The sequence below is a fragment of the Eleginops maclovinus genome, chromosome 1 (genome assembly GCF_036324505.1).
Source record: "Eleginops maclovinus isolate JMC-PN-2008 ecotype Puerto Natales chromosome 1, JC_Emac_rtc_rv5, whole genome shotgun sequence".
Classification (NCBI taxonomy): Eukaryota; Metazoa; Chordata; class Actinopteri; order Perciformes; family Eleginopidae; genus Eleginops; species Eleginops maclovinus.
The window spans coordinates 25,979,759-25,995,619 of NC_086349.1; the positions used below are offsets into that span (position 1 = coordinate 25,979,759).

At 42.5% G+C, this 15,861-nt stretch overlaps 3 protein-coding genes and 1 long non-coding RNA gene across 11 annotated transcripts in view; 2 read left to right on the plus strand and 2 right to left on the minus strand.

The window, feature by feature from the left end:
* Window positions 1-537, plus strand: part of sema3ga (sema domain, immunoglobulin domain (Ig), short basic domain, secreted, (semaphorin) 3Ga) — a 34,652-nt gene extending 34,115 nt beyond the window's left edge. For both annotated transcript variants that reach the window (XM_063876800.1, XM_063876877.1), the window contains exon 18: window positions 1-537. This exon is cut by the window's left edge and continues 1,172 nt beyond it. The gene's annotated coding sequence lies outside the window, so the exon portion shown is untranslated.
* Window positions 538-730: 193 nt separating this feature from the next.
* Window positions 731-3,131, minus strand: LOC134860102 (probable inactive protein kinase DDB_G0270444). 3 transcript variants are annotated; one of them, XM_063877051.1, is made up of 4 exons: window positions 2,526-3,130; window positions 1,377-2,429; window positions 1,118-1,219; window positions 731-1,025 (listed from the first exon to the last, which is right to left on the minus strand). In XM_063877051.1, the coding sequence occupies exons 2-3, from the start codon at window positions 2,189-2,191 to the stop codon at window positions 1,120-1,122; spliced, it is 915 nt and encodes a 304-aa protein (XP_063733121.1). In that variant the 5' UTR covers window positions 2,192-2,429; window positions 2,526-3,130; the 3' UTR covers window positions 731-1,025; window positions 1,118-1,119. The 3 variants fall into 3 exon arrangements, with proteins under 3 accessions (XP_063733121.1, XP_063733046.1, XP_063733198.1); XM_063876976.1 differs by having other exon boundaries at window positions 731-1,219; window positions 2,526-3,131; XM_063877128.1 differs by lacking the exon at window positions 1,118-1,219 and having other exon boundaries at window positions 2,526-3,129.
* A 4,958-nt stretch (window positions 3,132-8,089) lies between these two features.
* LOC134860284 (uncharacterized) lies at window positions 8,090-9,703 on the minus strand. The gene is made up of 2 exons (XR_010165221.1): window positions 9,156-9,703; window positions 8,090-9,059 (listed from the first exon to the last, which is right to left on the minus strand). It is a non-coding gene; the product is annotated as an uncharacterized LOC134860284 (long non-coding RNA).
* A 3,921-nt stretch (window positions 9,704-13,624) lies between these two features.
* The window catches only part of gripap1 (GRIP1 associated protein 1), a 37,935-nt gene continuing 35,698 nt past the window's right edge, over window positions 13,625-15,861 (plus strand). For 4 of the 5 annotated variants that reach the window (XM_063885823.1, XM_063885840.1, XM_063885832.1 and 1 more), the window contains exons 1-3: window positions 13,626-13,771; window positions 15,139-15,205; window positions 15,716-15,777. In XM_063885823.1, coding sequence (XP_063741893.1) covers window positions 13,724-13,771; window positions 15,139-15,205; window positions 15,716-15,777 — 177 coding nt within the window. In that variant the 5' untranslated portion in view covers window positions 13,626-13,723. Of the gene's footprint in view, window positions 13,772-15,138; window positions 15,206-15,715; window positions 15,778-15,861 lie in introns of all 5 variants that reach the window. The other variant, XM_063885814.1, reaches the window with a different exon arrangement.

Consider the following 15,861-nt stretch of genomic DNA (forward strand, 5'->3'; position numbering starts at 1 on the left):
TATGGTCATTGGATTACTCTTGTATTGTATGAAGATAATATGATGATATAAATGCATATGCTGCATGCATATCTGTTTGTTGCAAGCTGTACATTTTACTCAGTGTGTGATGATGTGTGTAAGGTGTCAAGTGTGACGTTAAGCTAATTCCATTGGATGTTGTCATATAATGACTCCTGCTGTCCTGTGCTTCAGTGAAACCTCCAGTATGTGAGTGTTGAAGATATGCATAGCATACAGTGTTCTTCCAGTTATGCACTTTGTCGGTGGTGGTGTTCGAGGGACTTTGGGGATCTTTGCACAGATGTTTGAGAAATTGATCGTTTTTATTTGATGTACAGTATGTTGTTATTATACAAATGCGATTGGAACTGGCTCGGATTTAGTATTGATTGTTGGTGTTTTGTCAAACTGTGTATTTTAAAAAGGCTCTCTTTAGTCAGAGCCGCTCACCGTCATTGTGAGTGACACCGTGCTGTGTGCCGTCAGGAATCCCACACTGGAAATGTTCCAACAAATATAAACCCTTTCAGATCATCCTGAACTTGTTTTCTTTACTTTAACCTCATAGGTATGGACTCACCTCACGTCACATTTCAGCATTATGAGGAATGAGTTACCCTGAAAACATGCATGCACACCTAAAATAATAATAAGCTGAATTTATTTTGACTTGATTACATTTTAATTACAGGTAAAAAAAAGAAAATCCACAAAGGAGCCACAAACAAAATGTTCAAATACAAAGTTTAATGAACTCAATAAATAAATATACTTATTATTTATTTATCAGATCATTATCAAGCAAGTGTTTGTATACAATTCTTAATTCCTTAATAAATCTCTAAGTAAAAGCAAAATGTGGTTATACAGACAAAAAAACCAAAATGGTTAATTTATAATACTTTAAAGCAAAGGTGTATTTAACCCGCGACCCTCCGTTACCAAGTAGTCTCCGTAAAGACTCGGCCACTGCCGCATATAGAGCAATCCAACAAGCGTCTCATCTCTCCTGGATCAGCAGCCTGAGAGAAAAGAGAGCAGGAGGTGAATACAACAAACACACTAACAGCCTGTCTGGCACCATCACCTGGCGCATTGAGCACAGTGCATTTACATCTATTTAAATGACAGTGATGATGAGGAGGATGATGATGATGATGATGATGAGGATGATGATGAGGATGATGATGATGAGGATGATGATGATGATGATGATCTAACATAAAAGGACATTCTAATATCAAAATTAACGCACATTTTTAACTATTCTAAATGTAGTTTGTAGTTTTTTTTGTCCTATTATTTTTCTCATTTTAATATTCTTATCAACATGGAAAAGTGGATCGGCTTGCTTGTGCAAATGTTTTCTTTACCTGCTTCTTAGTTGGTTTAAGCAGTTTGCGCTCCTCTTGATTAGGGTCTCCTCCTTGGTCTCCTCCTTGGTCTCTTCCTTGGTCTCCTTCTTGGTCTCCTTCTTGGTCTCTTCCTTGGTCTCCTTCTTGGTCTCCTTCTTGGACTTCTTCCTGGTCTCCTTCCTGGTCTCCTTCTTGGTCTCCTCCTTGGTCTCTTCCTTGGTCTCCTTCTTGGTCTCCTTCTTGGTCTCCTTCTTGGTCTCCTTCTTGGTCTCTTTCTTGGACTTCTTCTTGGTCTCCTTCTTGGTCTCCTTCTTGGTCTCCTCCTTGGTCTCTTCCTTGGTCTCCTTCTTGGTCTCCTTCTTGGTCTCCTTCTTGGTCTCCTTCTTGGTCTCTTTCTTGGACTTCTTCCTGGTCTCCTTCCTGGTCTCCTTCTTGGTCTCCTCCTTGGTCTCTTCCTTGGTCTCCTTCTTGGTCTCCTTCTTGGTCTCCTTCTTGGTCTCCTTCTTGGTCTCCTCCTTGGTCTCTTCCTTGGTCTCCTTCTTGGTCTCCTTCTTGGACTTCTTCTTGGTCTCCTTCTTGGTCTCTTTCTTGGACTTCTTCTTGGTCTCCTTCTTGGTCTCCTTCTTGGTCTCCTTCTTGGTCTCCTCCTTGGTCTCTTCCTTGGTCTCCTTCTTGGTCTCCTTCTTGGACTTCTTCTTGGTCTCCTTCTTGGTCTCTTTCTTGGACTTCTTCTTGGTCTCCTTCTGGTCTCCTTCTTGGACTCCTTCTTGGTCTCCTCCTTGGCCTCCTTGGTCTTCAGAAGTGGTCCTTGGTTTGTTTTCTTCAATCAGCATTTTGGCAACATTGAAACACTCTTCCCAATTGTCTCCATTGATTTTTTTTCTTGATTCCTTCAGTCAACTTCTCTTTTGCTGAATTCCTCAAAACCTCTTTCAGCACTTTAGCCTCCTCCATTATAATCAGTTTTTCATACAGAAATACTTTGCTGGAGCAACAGCATTTCGATCTGAAACACAAAGGCAAGAAGAAAGCCACTGCAACAATTCCAAGTAGAACACAGGCACCGATAACCTGAAGAAAGAAAGAGAGAGAGATGGTTATAATACAGCTGCATTACTTTAGATAGAACTGATGCTGATAAAGTAGATCAAGAGTGGAAGCACTCACCCGGGATGTGTTCTTCAGTTCAGCTATCAGAACTGTGTCGTTGACCGTTAAACTCCCCTTAGCTTTGCAGGCTAACTGTTCCTGTGGTTCAGAGCCGTGAGTCCGACAGCAAACATACCAGTCTCCATCAAAGAACAAAAAAGCAACCCACAGCATGCCGACAAATAATGCCCTCAAAATGTGCTTGACATAAAAAAAAAACCAACGACTGCAGCAGCGTTCCCATTGTGAGCACTGGTATTTAAAGACTCTTTGGAAAGACCTGTCCGTTATCAGTATTAAGAAAAGTATCATGAAGGGTGGCAGAAGCAAGTACAGGAAGCAGGCACCGACTTGTGGTTTGCAGGTGCAGGCAAAATCCCTGTCGAGTAAAATAGTGTAGGTAAACATAAAGATGATCGCAGCGTAGGTGCTCAGCTTCTCAGTGACGATTCCTCTTAACAGGCTCTCCATCTCTGATGTTCAGCTAGCATCGACTGACAATAGTCAAAGTTCTGCATCTGCACATACGTATACATGCGTATATATTATACCCACAACAAAAACTATTTCCTGTTAGTTTTTAGAAGCATCGACAGCAACACTGGTATCGTGTCAGGAAGAGACTTCACAGCGAAAGCATCGCAGCAACCACCATTTCCTCCCATTTCTGTTTCCTTGTGTCTTGTTTTACAGAGTTGTTTTTATCAGTCTTTGCTTCAACACCATCACAAATTGATTGATCAGATTGTTCTTTTGAAGGAGGTCACAGGGGGGTTCAAGTCTGAAAACACCGACATGTGTTCCAGTTCTGTCCTGGGGTTAGTTTAGTTTGTGAATAAGTAAGTAACATTTATTTATAAAGCGCTTTTCACAGACAAAGTCACAAAGTGCTTGACAAAGCATTAAAACATCCTACGATTAAAGCCAGGCTAAAAACACAATACACAATCAAACAGAATAAACAATAAGCACACAATATAAACATACAATAACGTAGAATAAAAGCTCAGAAGTTACCCAAACACAAATGTCTTTAAATGACATTTAAAAGACTCTACAGAATCAGCTGTGTGTGGGCAGAGCGTTCCATAACTTAGGAGCCACAGCCTCGAACGCTCGATCACCACGGGTGAAACAGGTCAGCCACATACTGTATGCAGGAGTCTGACCGTGCAATGCTCTGTGGGTGAGGGTGAGGATTTTAAACTGGATCCTATAAGCTACAGAGAGCCAGTGGAGAGATCTGAGTATCGGGGTAATGTGAGACCGTTTATGTGACCGGGGGAGTAGTCTAGCAGCAGCATTCTGGATTGCCTGCAGGCAATATCCTAAAAGCCTCTCTAGGTTTAAACGAAATGTGGAGCTGGATATCGTCCGCATATAAGTGGTATGTAATATTAAATGTGTTTATGATCTGTTCCAAGGGTAGCAGATATAGCAAGAATAACAGAGGCCCCAAGACCGAGCCCTGCCGGACACCACAAGACAGCGGAGAGGAGTCTTACACAAAGTCACCGATAGAGACGGTGAAACTTCTGTCAGCAGGAGAGAAAGAAAAGATGTTGTAGTTGGGTCACCCTAAGAACCACATTTGTTTTCCACTGACCAGAACCCGAAAGGACACTTTTTGACGTCAGTGTAGCGTCATGTAGCAAATGGATAGCAAATGGGTTTGGGGAATATTAGATAATCATTACACGTGTCTGGTTTATTTTGTGCATATGTTTATATATACAATATGTTTGTAGTGCCATTCTAGCACTTTTTCAATCTCAGCATTATTCAAAAAGAAAGACGATGATGGTGAACCTCTAATCCTCCATCATCGAGTCCATCCTCACCTCCTCCATCATCGAGTCCATCCTCACCTCCTCCATCATCGAGTCCGTCCTCACCTCCTCCATCATCGAGTCCATCCTCACTCCTCCATCATATCATCGAGTCCATCCTCACCTCCTCCATCATCGAGTCCATCCTCACCTCCTCCATCATCGAGTCCATCCTCACCTCCTCCATCATCGAGTCCATCCTCACCTCCTCCATCATCGAGTCCATCCTCACCTCCTCCATCATCGAGTCCATCCTCACCTCCTCCATCATCGAGTCCATCCTCACCTCCTCCATCATCGAGTCCATCCTCACCTCCTCCATCATCGAGTCCATCCTCACCTCCTCCATCATCGAGTCCATCCTCACCTCCTCCATCATCGAGTCCATCCTCACCTCCTCCATCATCGAGTCCATCCTCACCTCCTCCATCATCGAGTCCATCCTCACCTCCTCCATCATCGAGTCCATCCTCACCTCCTCCATCATCGAGTCCATCCTCACCTCCTCCATCATCGAGTCCATCCTCACCTCCTCCATCATCGAGTCCATCCTCACCTCCTCAATCCTCACCTCCTCCATCATTGAGTCCATCCTCACCTCCTCCATCACCGAGTCCATCCTCACCTCCTCCATCATTGAGTCCATCCTCACCTCCTCCATCACCGAGTCCATCCTCACCTCCTCCATCATTGAGTCCATCCTCACCTCCTCCATCATCGAGTCCATCCTCACCTCCTCCATCATCGAGTCCATCCTCACCTCCTCCATCATCGAGTCCATCCTCACCTCCTCCATCATCGAGTCCATCCTCACCTCCTCCATCATCGAGTCCATCCTCACCTCCTCCATCACCATCTGGTACGCTAGAGCCAAGGAGAAGGGCAGGCTGCAGCGTATCATCTGCCATCCTTGAACTGCATGCCTCGAGGACCCTGAGGAGGGCAGGGAAGATTCTGTCGGACCCCTCCCACCCTGGACATAAACTGTTTACCCCTGCTCCTCTCTGGCAGGAGGCTGCGCTCCATCAGGACCAACACCTCTCACCACCTGAAAAGTTTCCCCTCTGCTACCGGCCCCATCAACAAGGCCCTGTTCCCCCACTGACACTAACCCTTTAACCCCCCCACAAACATGATGCATTACATTAATGCACATCATGTGAACAACATCTGGTTCTTCTTTCTTTCTCAATACTGGGAGCCATGTTCATGCTCAGCTCTGACTGCATGTCTGCACAGCCCTCCACTTTAAAATACACATAGTTCCATATTTTCATTGTTTCAAGTGTTTCTGTTTTGTTAGTTGTTAAGGTTCTTTGTATATTTAAATTCAAATGTGGTATAAATACTTGTCTTTAGCATTTGATATTTTATGCTAAATAGTTTCTTAAAAATACTCATTTTTATCATCTTTATATTTTTCACCTCCTCTTACAACCTATTTTCTTAGATTGTTAAATGTTCGCACCACCAGACACCAAGTAAAATTCCTTGTATGTGTAAACTTACCTGGCAATAAACTTGATTCTGATTCTAGAATATGCAGCACTCGGTGTGAATAGGTGGTGTCTGTGTGAGTGTCGAGGCTGAGAGCGAGTGCCGCTGCAGTGGACACCGAATCTGATTCACTGGCCTTGTCATCGACTCAGTGGAAAAGGTGTTTTTTGTCTCTATTTTAAAAAGGGACCATTTAGTGAAATCCCTATCTGGATGGAAAAATAAAATAAATGCGGAAGTGTTGAAAATGTTTTGTCCAATGTAAAGTTTTTACAAAGTTTATTTTCTTATCGTTTCATAATGAAAAGGAATTCACAGATCATTGCACACAACAATGCATGAGCATCCTCCAGAACTCTTTCAGAACAGCAACAAGTGTTGTTGTGTTTTGTTTCAGTGAACCTTTGAAGATGGGGTGAAGCAATGACACAGGATGCATGCAAAGTTGCGCAGCACAAGACGAAAATAAGGGCCTGAGAACTGAACCCACAAGTGCAAGGGTCGTATTGTGGTATTGTTTTATGCTGAGTTCTTGGAAGGTGTAAGCATCCTAAACCCGGCTCTACACACTGTGCAAAGCGCCTTTTCTAACAGAAAGTAAAAACATGGTGGTTTAGCAAGTGCAAACAAAACAGCAAAACATATCATATATGGAAATGAAAGCAAATGTGTTAAACGCCTTCTATTATGCTATATTTGAAAAATATATTGTAGGGTAACATCTATACAATGCATACATCTGTGAAGTGTTTTGCTCAAAATACCAAACAGATCACCCATTGCAGCATGCCTCATCCCCCTCTATTTCAGCCCTGTTACTGAAGTGCTGATTCTGTGACTGTTGCTTTAAATGTGAGCTGAGTTGAAACTGGCCACGCCCCTTTGGAGGTGAAACTGGCCACGCCCCTTTGGAGCGTCATGATCTCTCTGTGTGAAGAGGGAAGTTTCTAAGGGAGAAACTCTGCTAAAGGCTGCCGTGATTAAACACCGTATTATGTTCCAAACCACAGCCAGCATTATTTCTGAAACCTTTCTCAGTGTTTACTGCTAGAACAGAGACATTATATTATATATAAACAACAACTCTCAGTCCCTCCTGCAGACATCCTGCTGAACACACACACACACACACACACACACACACACACACACACACACACACACACACACAGAGGTGCTGCAGAGGGGATTCAGCTCGCGACTGTATATTGTGGACGATAGGTTGGGACGTGTCACGTGGGCAGGTCGTTGCCAGCAGTTCAATGTCAGGCAAGCCCACATTTCCGATATGACGTCGTATCGGCAGCAAATCTGAATCAGCTCGTTTGTAGGCTACTCCCATTTTTAGAGATGTGGGTAAGGAGGAAAGGAGAGAGGGTTGTATGTGTCCTTTCGAGGGGGGGCCACAAGAGGGTCAAGGCTAATACCTTTTCCAATGACATGTATTCCAGTTCTGTCCTGGGGATATTTTAGTTGCTAGTGCTGGTTCACCCTAAGAACCACATTTGTTCTCCACCGACCAGAACCTCAGCACTAACAATTGCAGACAAAATGATAGCGAATGCGGTTTAGTTGAATACTTGATTCTGATCAATCAATTCAGAACATGTGACACGTTGTTGATTCAGTAGTACAGACAGCGGTCGAGGACTGTAATGGCCATTGCTAAGGAGCATCAAGAAAGAGAAAGAGGGTAGAAGACAGGAAGTAAACACTGACAGGAACACGGTCTGGGCTCTGCAGTGTTTAAGGACTTGTTAGTGGATCAGAAATTGGGATCAGACTTCAACAGTTACAGAAATCCTCGATCAGTGCTGCCCTAAAGTTGTTGTTGCAGTTCCAGCTGTCGTTGCACCATGGAACAGAGGTTTGTTTTCTTAGTGGAAGAAATACGGAACTGTCTCAGATTTAGTATTGATTGTTGGTGTTTTGTCATACTGTGTATTTTAAAAAGGCTCTCTTTAGTCAGAGCCGCTCACCGTCATTGTGAGTGACACCGTGCTGTGTGCCGTCAGGAATCCCACACTGGAAATGTTCCAACAAATATAAACCCTTTCAGATCATCCTGAACTTGTTTTCTTTACTTTAACCTCATAGGTATGGACTCACCTCACGTCATATTTCAGCATTATGAGGAATGAGTTACCCTGAAAACATGCATGCACACCTAAAATAATAATAAGCTGAATTTATTTTGACTTGATTACATTTTAATTGCAGGTAAAAAAAAGAAAATCCACAAAGGAGCCACAAACAAAATGTTCAAATACAAAGTTTAATGAACTCAATAAAAAAATATACTTATTCATTTTTATGTTTTATATACAATTCTTATTTCCTGAATATATCTCTAAGTAAAAGCAAAATACATGTTGTTATATTGACATAAAAAACTGTTCATTCTCAATCATTTTAAGCCATATTTATGCATGAAGAAGTATTTAACCGACGACCCTCGGCTACGAAGCAATGTCCATAAAGACTCAGCCACTGCCGCCTCTAGTCGATCTGACAAGCGTATCATCTCTCTGGACCAGCAGCCTGAGAGAAAAGAGAGCAGGAGGTGAATACAACAAACACACTAACAGCCTGTCTGGCACCATCACCTGGCGCATTGAGCACAGTGCATTTACATGAATTTAAGAGCAAACTGTTTGGTTTTCATTTCAGAGATTGTAAGGTCCAGACGTTTTGCAGCCGCTGATTAAATAGAGAAATGTGAACTGTTGCATGTTATTCAGTTATGTTATATCATTACATTTTAGCATTCTTCATAATCAGTAAACCTGCAGATTTTTACTTACTCTAAAAAGCCTGAGTTCATTTTTATTCTTTACCTCGGGCTATAGGAATGGCTGCTTTTCATTGTATTATGTTACAATAAACTAAACATCTGTGGGTTTTACACTGATAGTACGACAAAACCAGTCATGAAGATGTCACATACAACCTCTGTTCGTTGAGTCGACTGCTGCTGTTTAATCAGTGTTCTGGCAACATTGAAACACTCTTCCCAATTGTCTCCATTGATTTTTTTCTTGATTCCTTCAGTCAACTTCTCTTTTGCTGAATTCCTCAAAACCTCTTTCAGCACTTTAGCCTCCTCCATTATAATCAGTTTTTCATACAGAAATACTTTGCTGGAGCAACAGCATTTCGATCTGAAACACAAAGGCAAGAAGAAAGCCACTGCAACAATTCCAAGTAGAACACAGGCACCGATAACCTGAAGAAAGAAAGAGAGAGAGATGGTTATAATACAGCTGCATTACTTTAGATAGAACTGATGCTGATAAAGTAGATCAACAGTGGAAGCACTCACCCGGGATGTGTTCTTCAGTTCAGTTATCAGAACTGTGTCGTTGACCGTTAAACTCCCCTCAGCTTTGCAGGCTAACTGTTCCTGTGGTTCAGAGCCGTGAGTCCAACAGCAAACATACCAGTCTCCATCGAAGAACAAAAAAGCAACCCACAGCATGCCGACAAATAATGCCCTCAAAATGTGCTTGACATAAAAACAGCAACGACTGCAGCAGCATTCCCATTGTGAGCACTGGTATTTACAGACTCTTTGGAAAGACCTGTCCGTCATCAGTATTAAGAAAAGTATCATGAAGGGTGGCAGAAGCAAGTACAGGAAGCAGGCACCGACTTGTGGTTTGCAGGTGCAGGCAAAATCCCTGTCGAGTAAAATAGTGTAGGTAAACATAAAGATGATCGCAGCGTAGGTGCTCAGCTTCTCAGTGACGATTCTCTTAACAGGCTCTCCATCTCTGATGTTCAGCTGGCATCGACTGACAATGGTCAAAGTTCTGCATCTGCACATTTATAAATACCAAAAAAAAAACTTTCCTGTGGAAGTTTATACAACCATCGACAGGCCGCCCCCCCCCCCCCCTCACTCTAACATCAGCCTGTAAAAAGGAGGCCCCTGTCTCAATGGGACATTTTGAGGCATGTCTGTTCATATCCAATCCCGCACCCGGAAGCAATGACCAAATATGAGTATGTCGGTGTGTACTTCCTTCAGCTTCTTTGGTCAGATATAAAAGCAGCAGCTGAGGGAGGAAACAAGGTCTTAGGGGTCTTAAATGGGAATCTCTCCCAGATCTTACTTACCCACTGCAATGAGAGGAAATTCCTCTGAAGACATGCTGGGATTTTTTAACTTAGGGGTCTTTGTAGGCTGTCAAATGCTTTCTCCTTATCCAGTGATACAATTCCCACATCAACCACAGCCTTACTCTAACATCACCCTGTAACAAGGAGGGCCCTGTTAAGATTTAAGTTTCGTTTTGAGGCATGTCTGTATGTCATGCTGAGAGAGAGAGAGAGAGAGAGAGAGAGAGAGAGATTTTTCATTTTAAACAGACCTTTATTTTTAGTTAGTTTCAATTGCATTAGTTTTCTGTTATTAAAACCACAACAAAACAAATTCATACAGCAGCCCCAAAACAGAAAAAATAAAATAAAGAAAAAGATTAGAAATTCAGAACCAGAGAGTTGTCTCAGACTGAACACAGCACATCCTGCACACCCCAAATGTTCCCAAACATTTCAGTCCTTTTGGTTAGTTTGTAAAAATCTAACTCCACCCTGAGCCCAGCTGCCAGCAGCCCGCTCAGCATCAGAGCTGCGTCCTCTGAGCCCTCACCCCTCACACGGGTTTTCCTTGTTTACCAAATAGATAGTTTGGCCAGTCCTGAAATGAAATTGATTAGTGTGTGTACATATTTTTTCTTTGCGGAGTAGGGTGGACCATAAATAAACAGACAAAAAGAAAAGAGTTCTCCTAAGCCCTGAAACCATGACTGTAGTTGACTGAAAAGTCTCACCAGCCTGGGACACTGAACAAACACATGATGTAAAGTTTCTGTTTGTGCGCAGAAAGGACAGCCCTCCCCTGTGTCAGGATTGAGGTGCACCAGATACCTGTTCGTAGCTTTGGCCCCATGTACTATCCTCCACTGGAGGTCACCGGTCCGTTTGTCAACGGGGGGTTTGTACAGGGACCGCCAGCAGCCTCTCGGGGACGATCCTCCGCCAAAAAACTCTGTCCACCTCGACTCCTTCACCCCTGCCAGGGAGCGTAAGTTTGAAACCCTCACACTAATGTCATAGGCTGCTTTTTTCCCCCAAAGTCTCAAGGTCTCTTACCGCCGGAGTTTTTAGAGACAGCAGCATGTCCTCTTCATCCTGCCACTGTCCCACAGCAGGAGAGACAGCCAGGGCAGGAAAGATGTACTCGTACTCATCATCCCATTGGTCCGATATAGTTCTGTCTTCAGCAAATACTCTGAGGACTTCTGGCAGGGAAGCACAGACCTCCTCCACCAGCCTGGTCAGCAGTCTGTTGGATCTGATGTTGAGCAGGTCAGATAGACGGGCGATGGAGGTCTTCATGAGATGCCCCAGTTTCACACCGCCAGCTTCTCTCAGTCTGGATCTCAGGCTGACAGAGGACAGAACCTGAGAGGTGATAAAACTGTTCCCAAAGAGGGGCTCCTCAAATAGCCACATCCCTGGTGTCATCACAGCTTTCTGATGGAAAGTTAAAAACCTGCCATGCCTGTAAGACTGACTAGTAAAAAGATGTCAAACCAGTTAGATCTATGGATTGAGGCTGAAGCCGGAACAAATGTTTGTCGTATCCTAAGCGTTCAGCTCTCCTGAGCAGTACACAGACAGTCTCCATCCATGGCAGGCCGAAGTTGTATAGCAGTCTCTGAGCTGTTTGCAGCCTGAAAGCTGTGATGCGATGTTCACCAGGCCCTGTCCTCCCTCCTGTACAGGCAGGTACAGTACCGCTGATCTCAACCAGTGGTGCCCCGACCAGAAGAAATCCACAACTGCCCTCTGAATTCCCTCAGTCAGGCCTCTTGGTGGAGGTAAGACTATGAGCCTGTGCCAAAGAGCCGAGGCAACCAAGTTAATGATGACCAGGACCCTCCCCCTATAGGAAAGCTGAGGCAGCAACTATTTCCATTTAGACGGTCAGACACACACTCTCTCAACGGCACCCTCCCAATTCTTCACCTGATACTCCTCTGTTCCAAAAAAAACACCCACAATTCTCATGCCCTGCCTTCCCCAGCTGAGGTGTCCTCGTAACTTTGGTGTTTCCCTGTCCGCCCACTGCCCTACCTGCAACGCTTCACTTTTTCCCCAGTTCACTTTTGCTGAAGATGCCCGTTCATACAGATTTATACTAATACCCAGGAAGTCTACATCCCTTTGGTCCTTGACAAACACACTGATGTCATCAGCATAAGCTGGATCTTAAAATATTCAAAAGAGATTCTATAGATAAACAGCATAGCTGTCCAGAGATAGGACATCCCTGTCTAATGCCTCTCCGAACCTGAATGGGAGAGCTCAGCCCACCACTAACTTTCACCAAACAAGCAGCTTCCTTATACATCAAACCCAGCAGTGACACAAAACCATCTCCAAAACCAAAAGCTTTTAAAGTAGAAAAGAGAAAACCATGGTCCACCCTATCAAACGCTTTCTCCTGATCCAGTGATACAATTCCCACATCAACCACAGCATTGAGTGTATGGAAGTCGTTTTGGATAAAAGTGACATGTAATGAAATTATTTTCCCTAAAATAAGTCATTTACAATATTTAAAAATGTTGACCTCCTGTTCAATACCAATACCTCTCTCTCGTTTGATATTTGGACGGTGGAAAACAAATTTGGTTCTTAGGGTGAACCAACTACAAACTAAACAGGACAGAACTGGAACACATTTCAGTGGAAAAGACATTGGCCTTGATTTGAATTTATTTCCCCTGAAATATCTGATGTTGTTGAATGAAAGACTGATAAACACAACTCTGTTTTTGTGGGTACAATTGTGGGTGACGTGATTGAACTTGTGCTCCCCTGATCCATAGATGTATCCCACTGAGCCACAGCCTCCCCTATTTGTTTTTGCATCGTTTTTTGTAAGTCGTACTGTACACAGGATAAATACTGAGATAATTGTGTGAGTTGTGGAGAAAGAGCAGAATCATATAATTATTTCCATGTTATTGTATGTATTTGTATTGTGTTGTTAGGTTTTAGGTTTTTTTACTTAAATACAACATAAATGCAGTGTTGTCATATGATAGTTTCACTGTACTTTTCAAGTTTGGTGCAAGGTTTTTACTTAATGAATTACCTGAATACATTCTCAACAGTGGTGTAAAGTATCTAAGTACATTTCCTCAAGTAATGTACTCAAGTACAATTTAGAGGTACTTATACTTTACTTGACTATTTCCATTTTATGCTTCCTTGTACTTTTACTCCACTTTTATTTAATCCCTTTAGTTGCTAGGCAAATTAGGATTAATGATCTGAAATATAATCTCCCTTAAATCAGACTGTAGTTCACCTGCAGTAAATCCAGCAGCTACCCTGCAGTATACAAAGCCATTCAAACTAGCTGCACCTTTACCAGCTCTGAGAACACTTTAATGATCAATCATTATAAAACATATCAGAGATATTATTCTGAAATGGACCAATCTGAACAGGGACTACTTTGCCTTTTGGTACTTTAAGTTTATTTAGATGATTATATTGTTGTACTTTTTACTCGAGATACATATTGAATGCAGGACTTTTACTGTGACAGAGTATTCCTACACTCTGGTACTTCTACTTTTAATCCAGTGCAAGATCTGAGTACTTCTCCCACCTCTGATTAAAGGATATTAATTCATTATTCTCCGCTGGAGCAGCAGGCAGGCTTTAGCCCCATCTGACTGATGTTGTTTCTTGGTTCTGTGAAACAGAGTCAGAGTGAGAGCTCCTCTTCTTCTTCTTCGTCTTCTCTTCTCTGTTCCTCCTCCGTCTCCTCCGCTAGCTTAGCCTGCTAGCCTACCTCAGGTAAACATGGCCCTGTCCCAGGCTCTGTCAGAGGAGGAGTTCCATCGGATGCAGGTAAGATTCATGAAAAATAAACCCGACCTTTATTGTTTCACGTCGGTTGACTGTCAGTTGTGTGATGTCACACCTGTCAGTTGCTGCAGGTGTGACATCACTGACAGTTAGCTCTCCCATGCTAACCGTTAGTAGCCGTTAGAAGTTAACGGTTGTCCGGAAGCTTACCTTAAAACATATTATTATTAATTTAACAATTTCAGGTCAGTCTGAGATGAAGTGCCAGTCATGAAATAACATACCGAGAGAAAACACATTTGTATTGACAGTTTACAACAGCATGCTAGCTCAGTTAGCCCAAGCTAGCTTAGCCGCCTCTGTTGGTAGAGAAACATGTAGCTTTCCTGAAGCTAACCCTTATTTTTATCTGCAGTATGCTAACATGTTAGCATCCACGGGACCGAGTCACGGGGTCTCAGATGGGTTTCTATTTGATTGAACAGCCCAGGGTTAGCTGTCATTTATAGCAAAGTAATGATACATTTAATATAAGTATTCAGTCTGTCCCTCAGTGTGTAAACAGGCAGAGTTGACAGAGTAATCTGATCCTCACAAAACCACTCTGTGAAAATGAGTAGGAGGATTTCACTTCATCATTCAGTATCAAACACATTCAACATGAACACATCTGCAGAGGCGTGTGTTCACTGGAGAGGAAGGGGAAGGAACAATAACCTGAAAAATAAACTAAAGTTACTGCAGGCCTAATGCAATACAAAGTACAACATTTACCTTTGAGATGTAGTGGGTTAAGTAGAAGAAAACAGAAATATTCAAGTAAAAGAATGATTAAATGTACTTAGTTTACTTAATTAGCATTTGTCATATGAATATTTTACATGTGCAACTTGATAACCTGTTATAATATACTTACCATTCGCCTGATTCCATTGCTGGATGTATATTTATTTAGCTTTGGGACCTTTTGCATCTTTAGTGCTTTTATTTTCTTTATTTCATCTCTTTATTATTGCACTTTTTCTTGCTTCAGACTGCAACTGCTGCACAAGAATGGCCCAAAGAGTAAATACAGTTCTCTTATCTTATCTTTTATAGGGCGTGCATTTTCCTTTTTATTGAATCATTAGCACTTCGTACAGGTAGTTACAGTATGATAACTGACACAGCATGACTGGGCTTGACCCATTCTTTCCATTTTATATCTGGGCGATTGAGAAGCTAGCTGTGAAGCTGTCCTCATCACGAGGAGCCATCACGCTTCTTTTTCTGCTTGTAAGAGCAGGGTGTAAAGCAGGATGACAAAACACCAGGTCATACTGATATAAGGTGTGTGTGTGTGTGTGTGTGTGTGTGTGTGTGTGTGTGTGTGTGTGTGTGTGTGTGTGTGTGTGTGTGTGTGTGTGTAGGCTCAGCTGTTGGAGCTCAGGACTCAGAACTACCAGCTGTCTGATGATCTCAGGAAGAACTCGGCCGGTAAAACACCTCTGCATGTTTGCTGATAATAGTCTATATTAAAGTATTGTTTCTTATAAATTACTTTATCCCTGCTGCGGTCAACAAAGCAGTTTATATCTTTACTTTAACACGTATTCTCTTTAAGATCAAGCAAGTGCTTGAGTGTTTTTAGTTTGCTTTAGTTTCTCTCTTACAATAGCTCTTCATATTACATGGCGTCCTTACCCAACATATACCAAGTATAAAGAAATGTGCTTTAATTTAAGTCCTCTACAAAAGCCTGTAATCTGTGCAGGGTTGTCATATTTAATTTGTTGAATTCAGTGACTGGTGAACAGAGAAATTCAGCACAGGTGTCACTCTGTTTTCTTCATAAAATAAATAATTAACTTGTGTTTCAAACCCCTGGTTCACTCGGGTTACACTGTGACGTCTTGCAGCGTGCAAACAGCCTACTACAGTTAACATCAGGAGAAAGCAGGTATATTATAAGTTCATGTTTGATCAATAATGTTTGTTGTGTTTCAGAACTGAACGCCGTCCGTCAGAAGAATGCGGTTTTGGAAAGAGATTTTGTCAAAGCACAGAAGGCAAGGAATGCTTTATTATTTATTAGAAATGATTCATATTTTTCTTTCACTTGAGGTCTGATGTGAGATGTTGTTATGCTCTTA

What these genes read in the sequence shown, in the direction of transcription:
- LOC134860102 (XM_063876976.1), bottom strand. Translation starts at nt 2,191, where the DNA reads ATGCTGATTGAAGAAAACAAACCAAGGACCACTTCTGAAGACCAAGGA. An exon ending in TTAAACCAACTAAGAAGCAG is followed by an intron (nt 1,220 to 1,376) that starts GTAAAGAAAACA and finishes CTTTTATGTTAG; the next exon opens with ATCATCATCATCATCATCAT.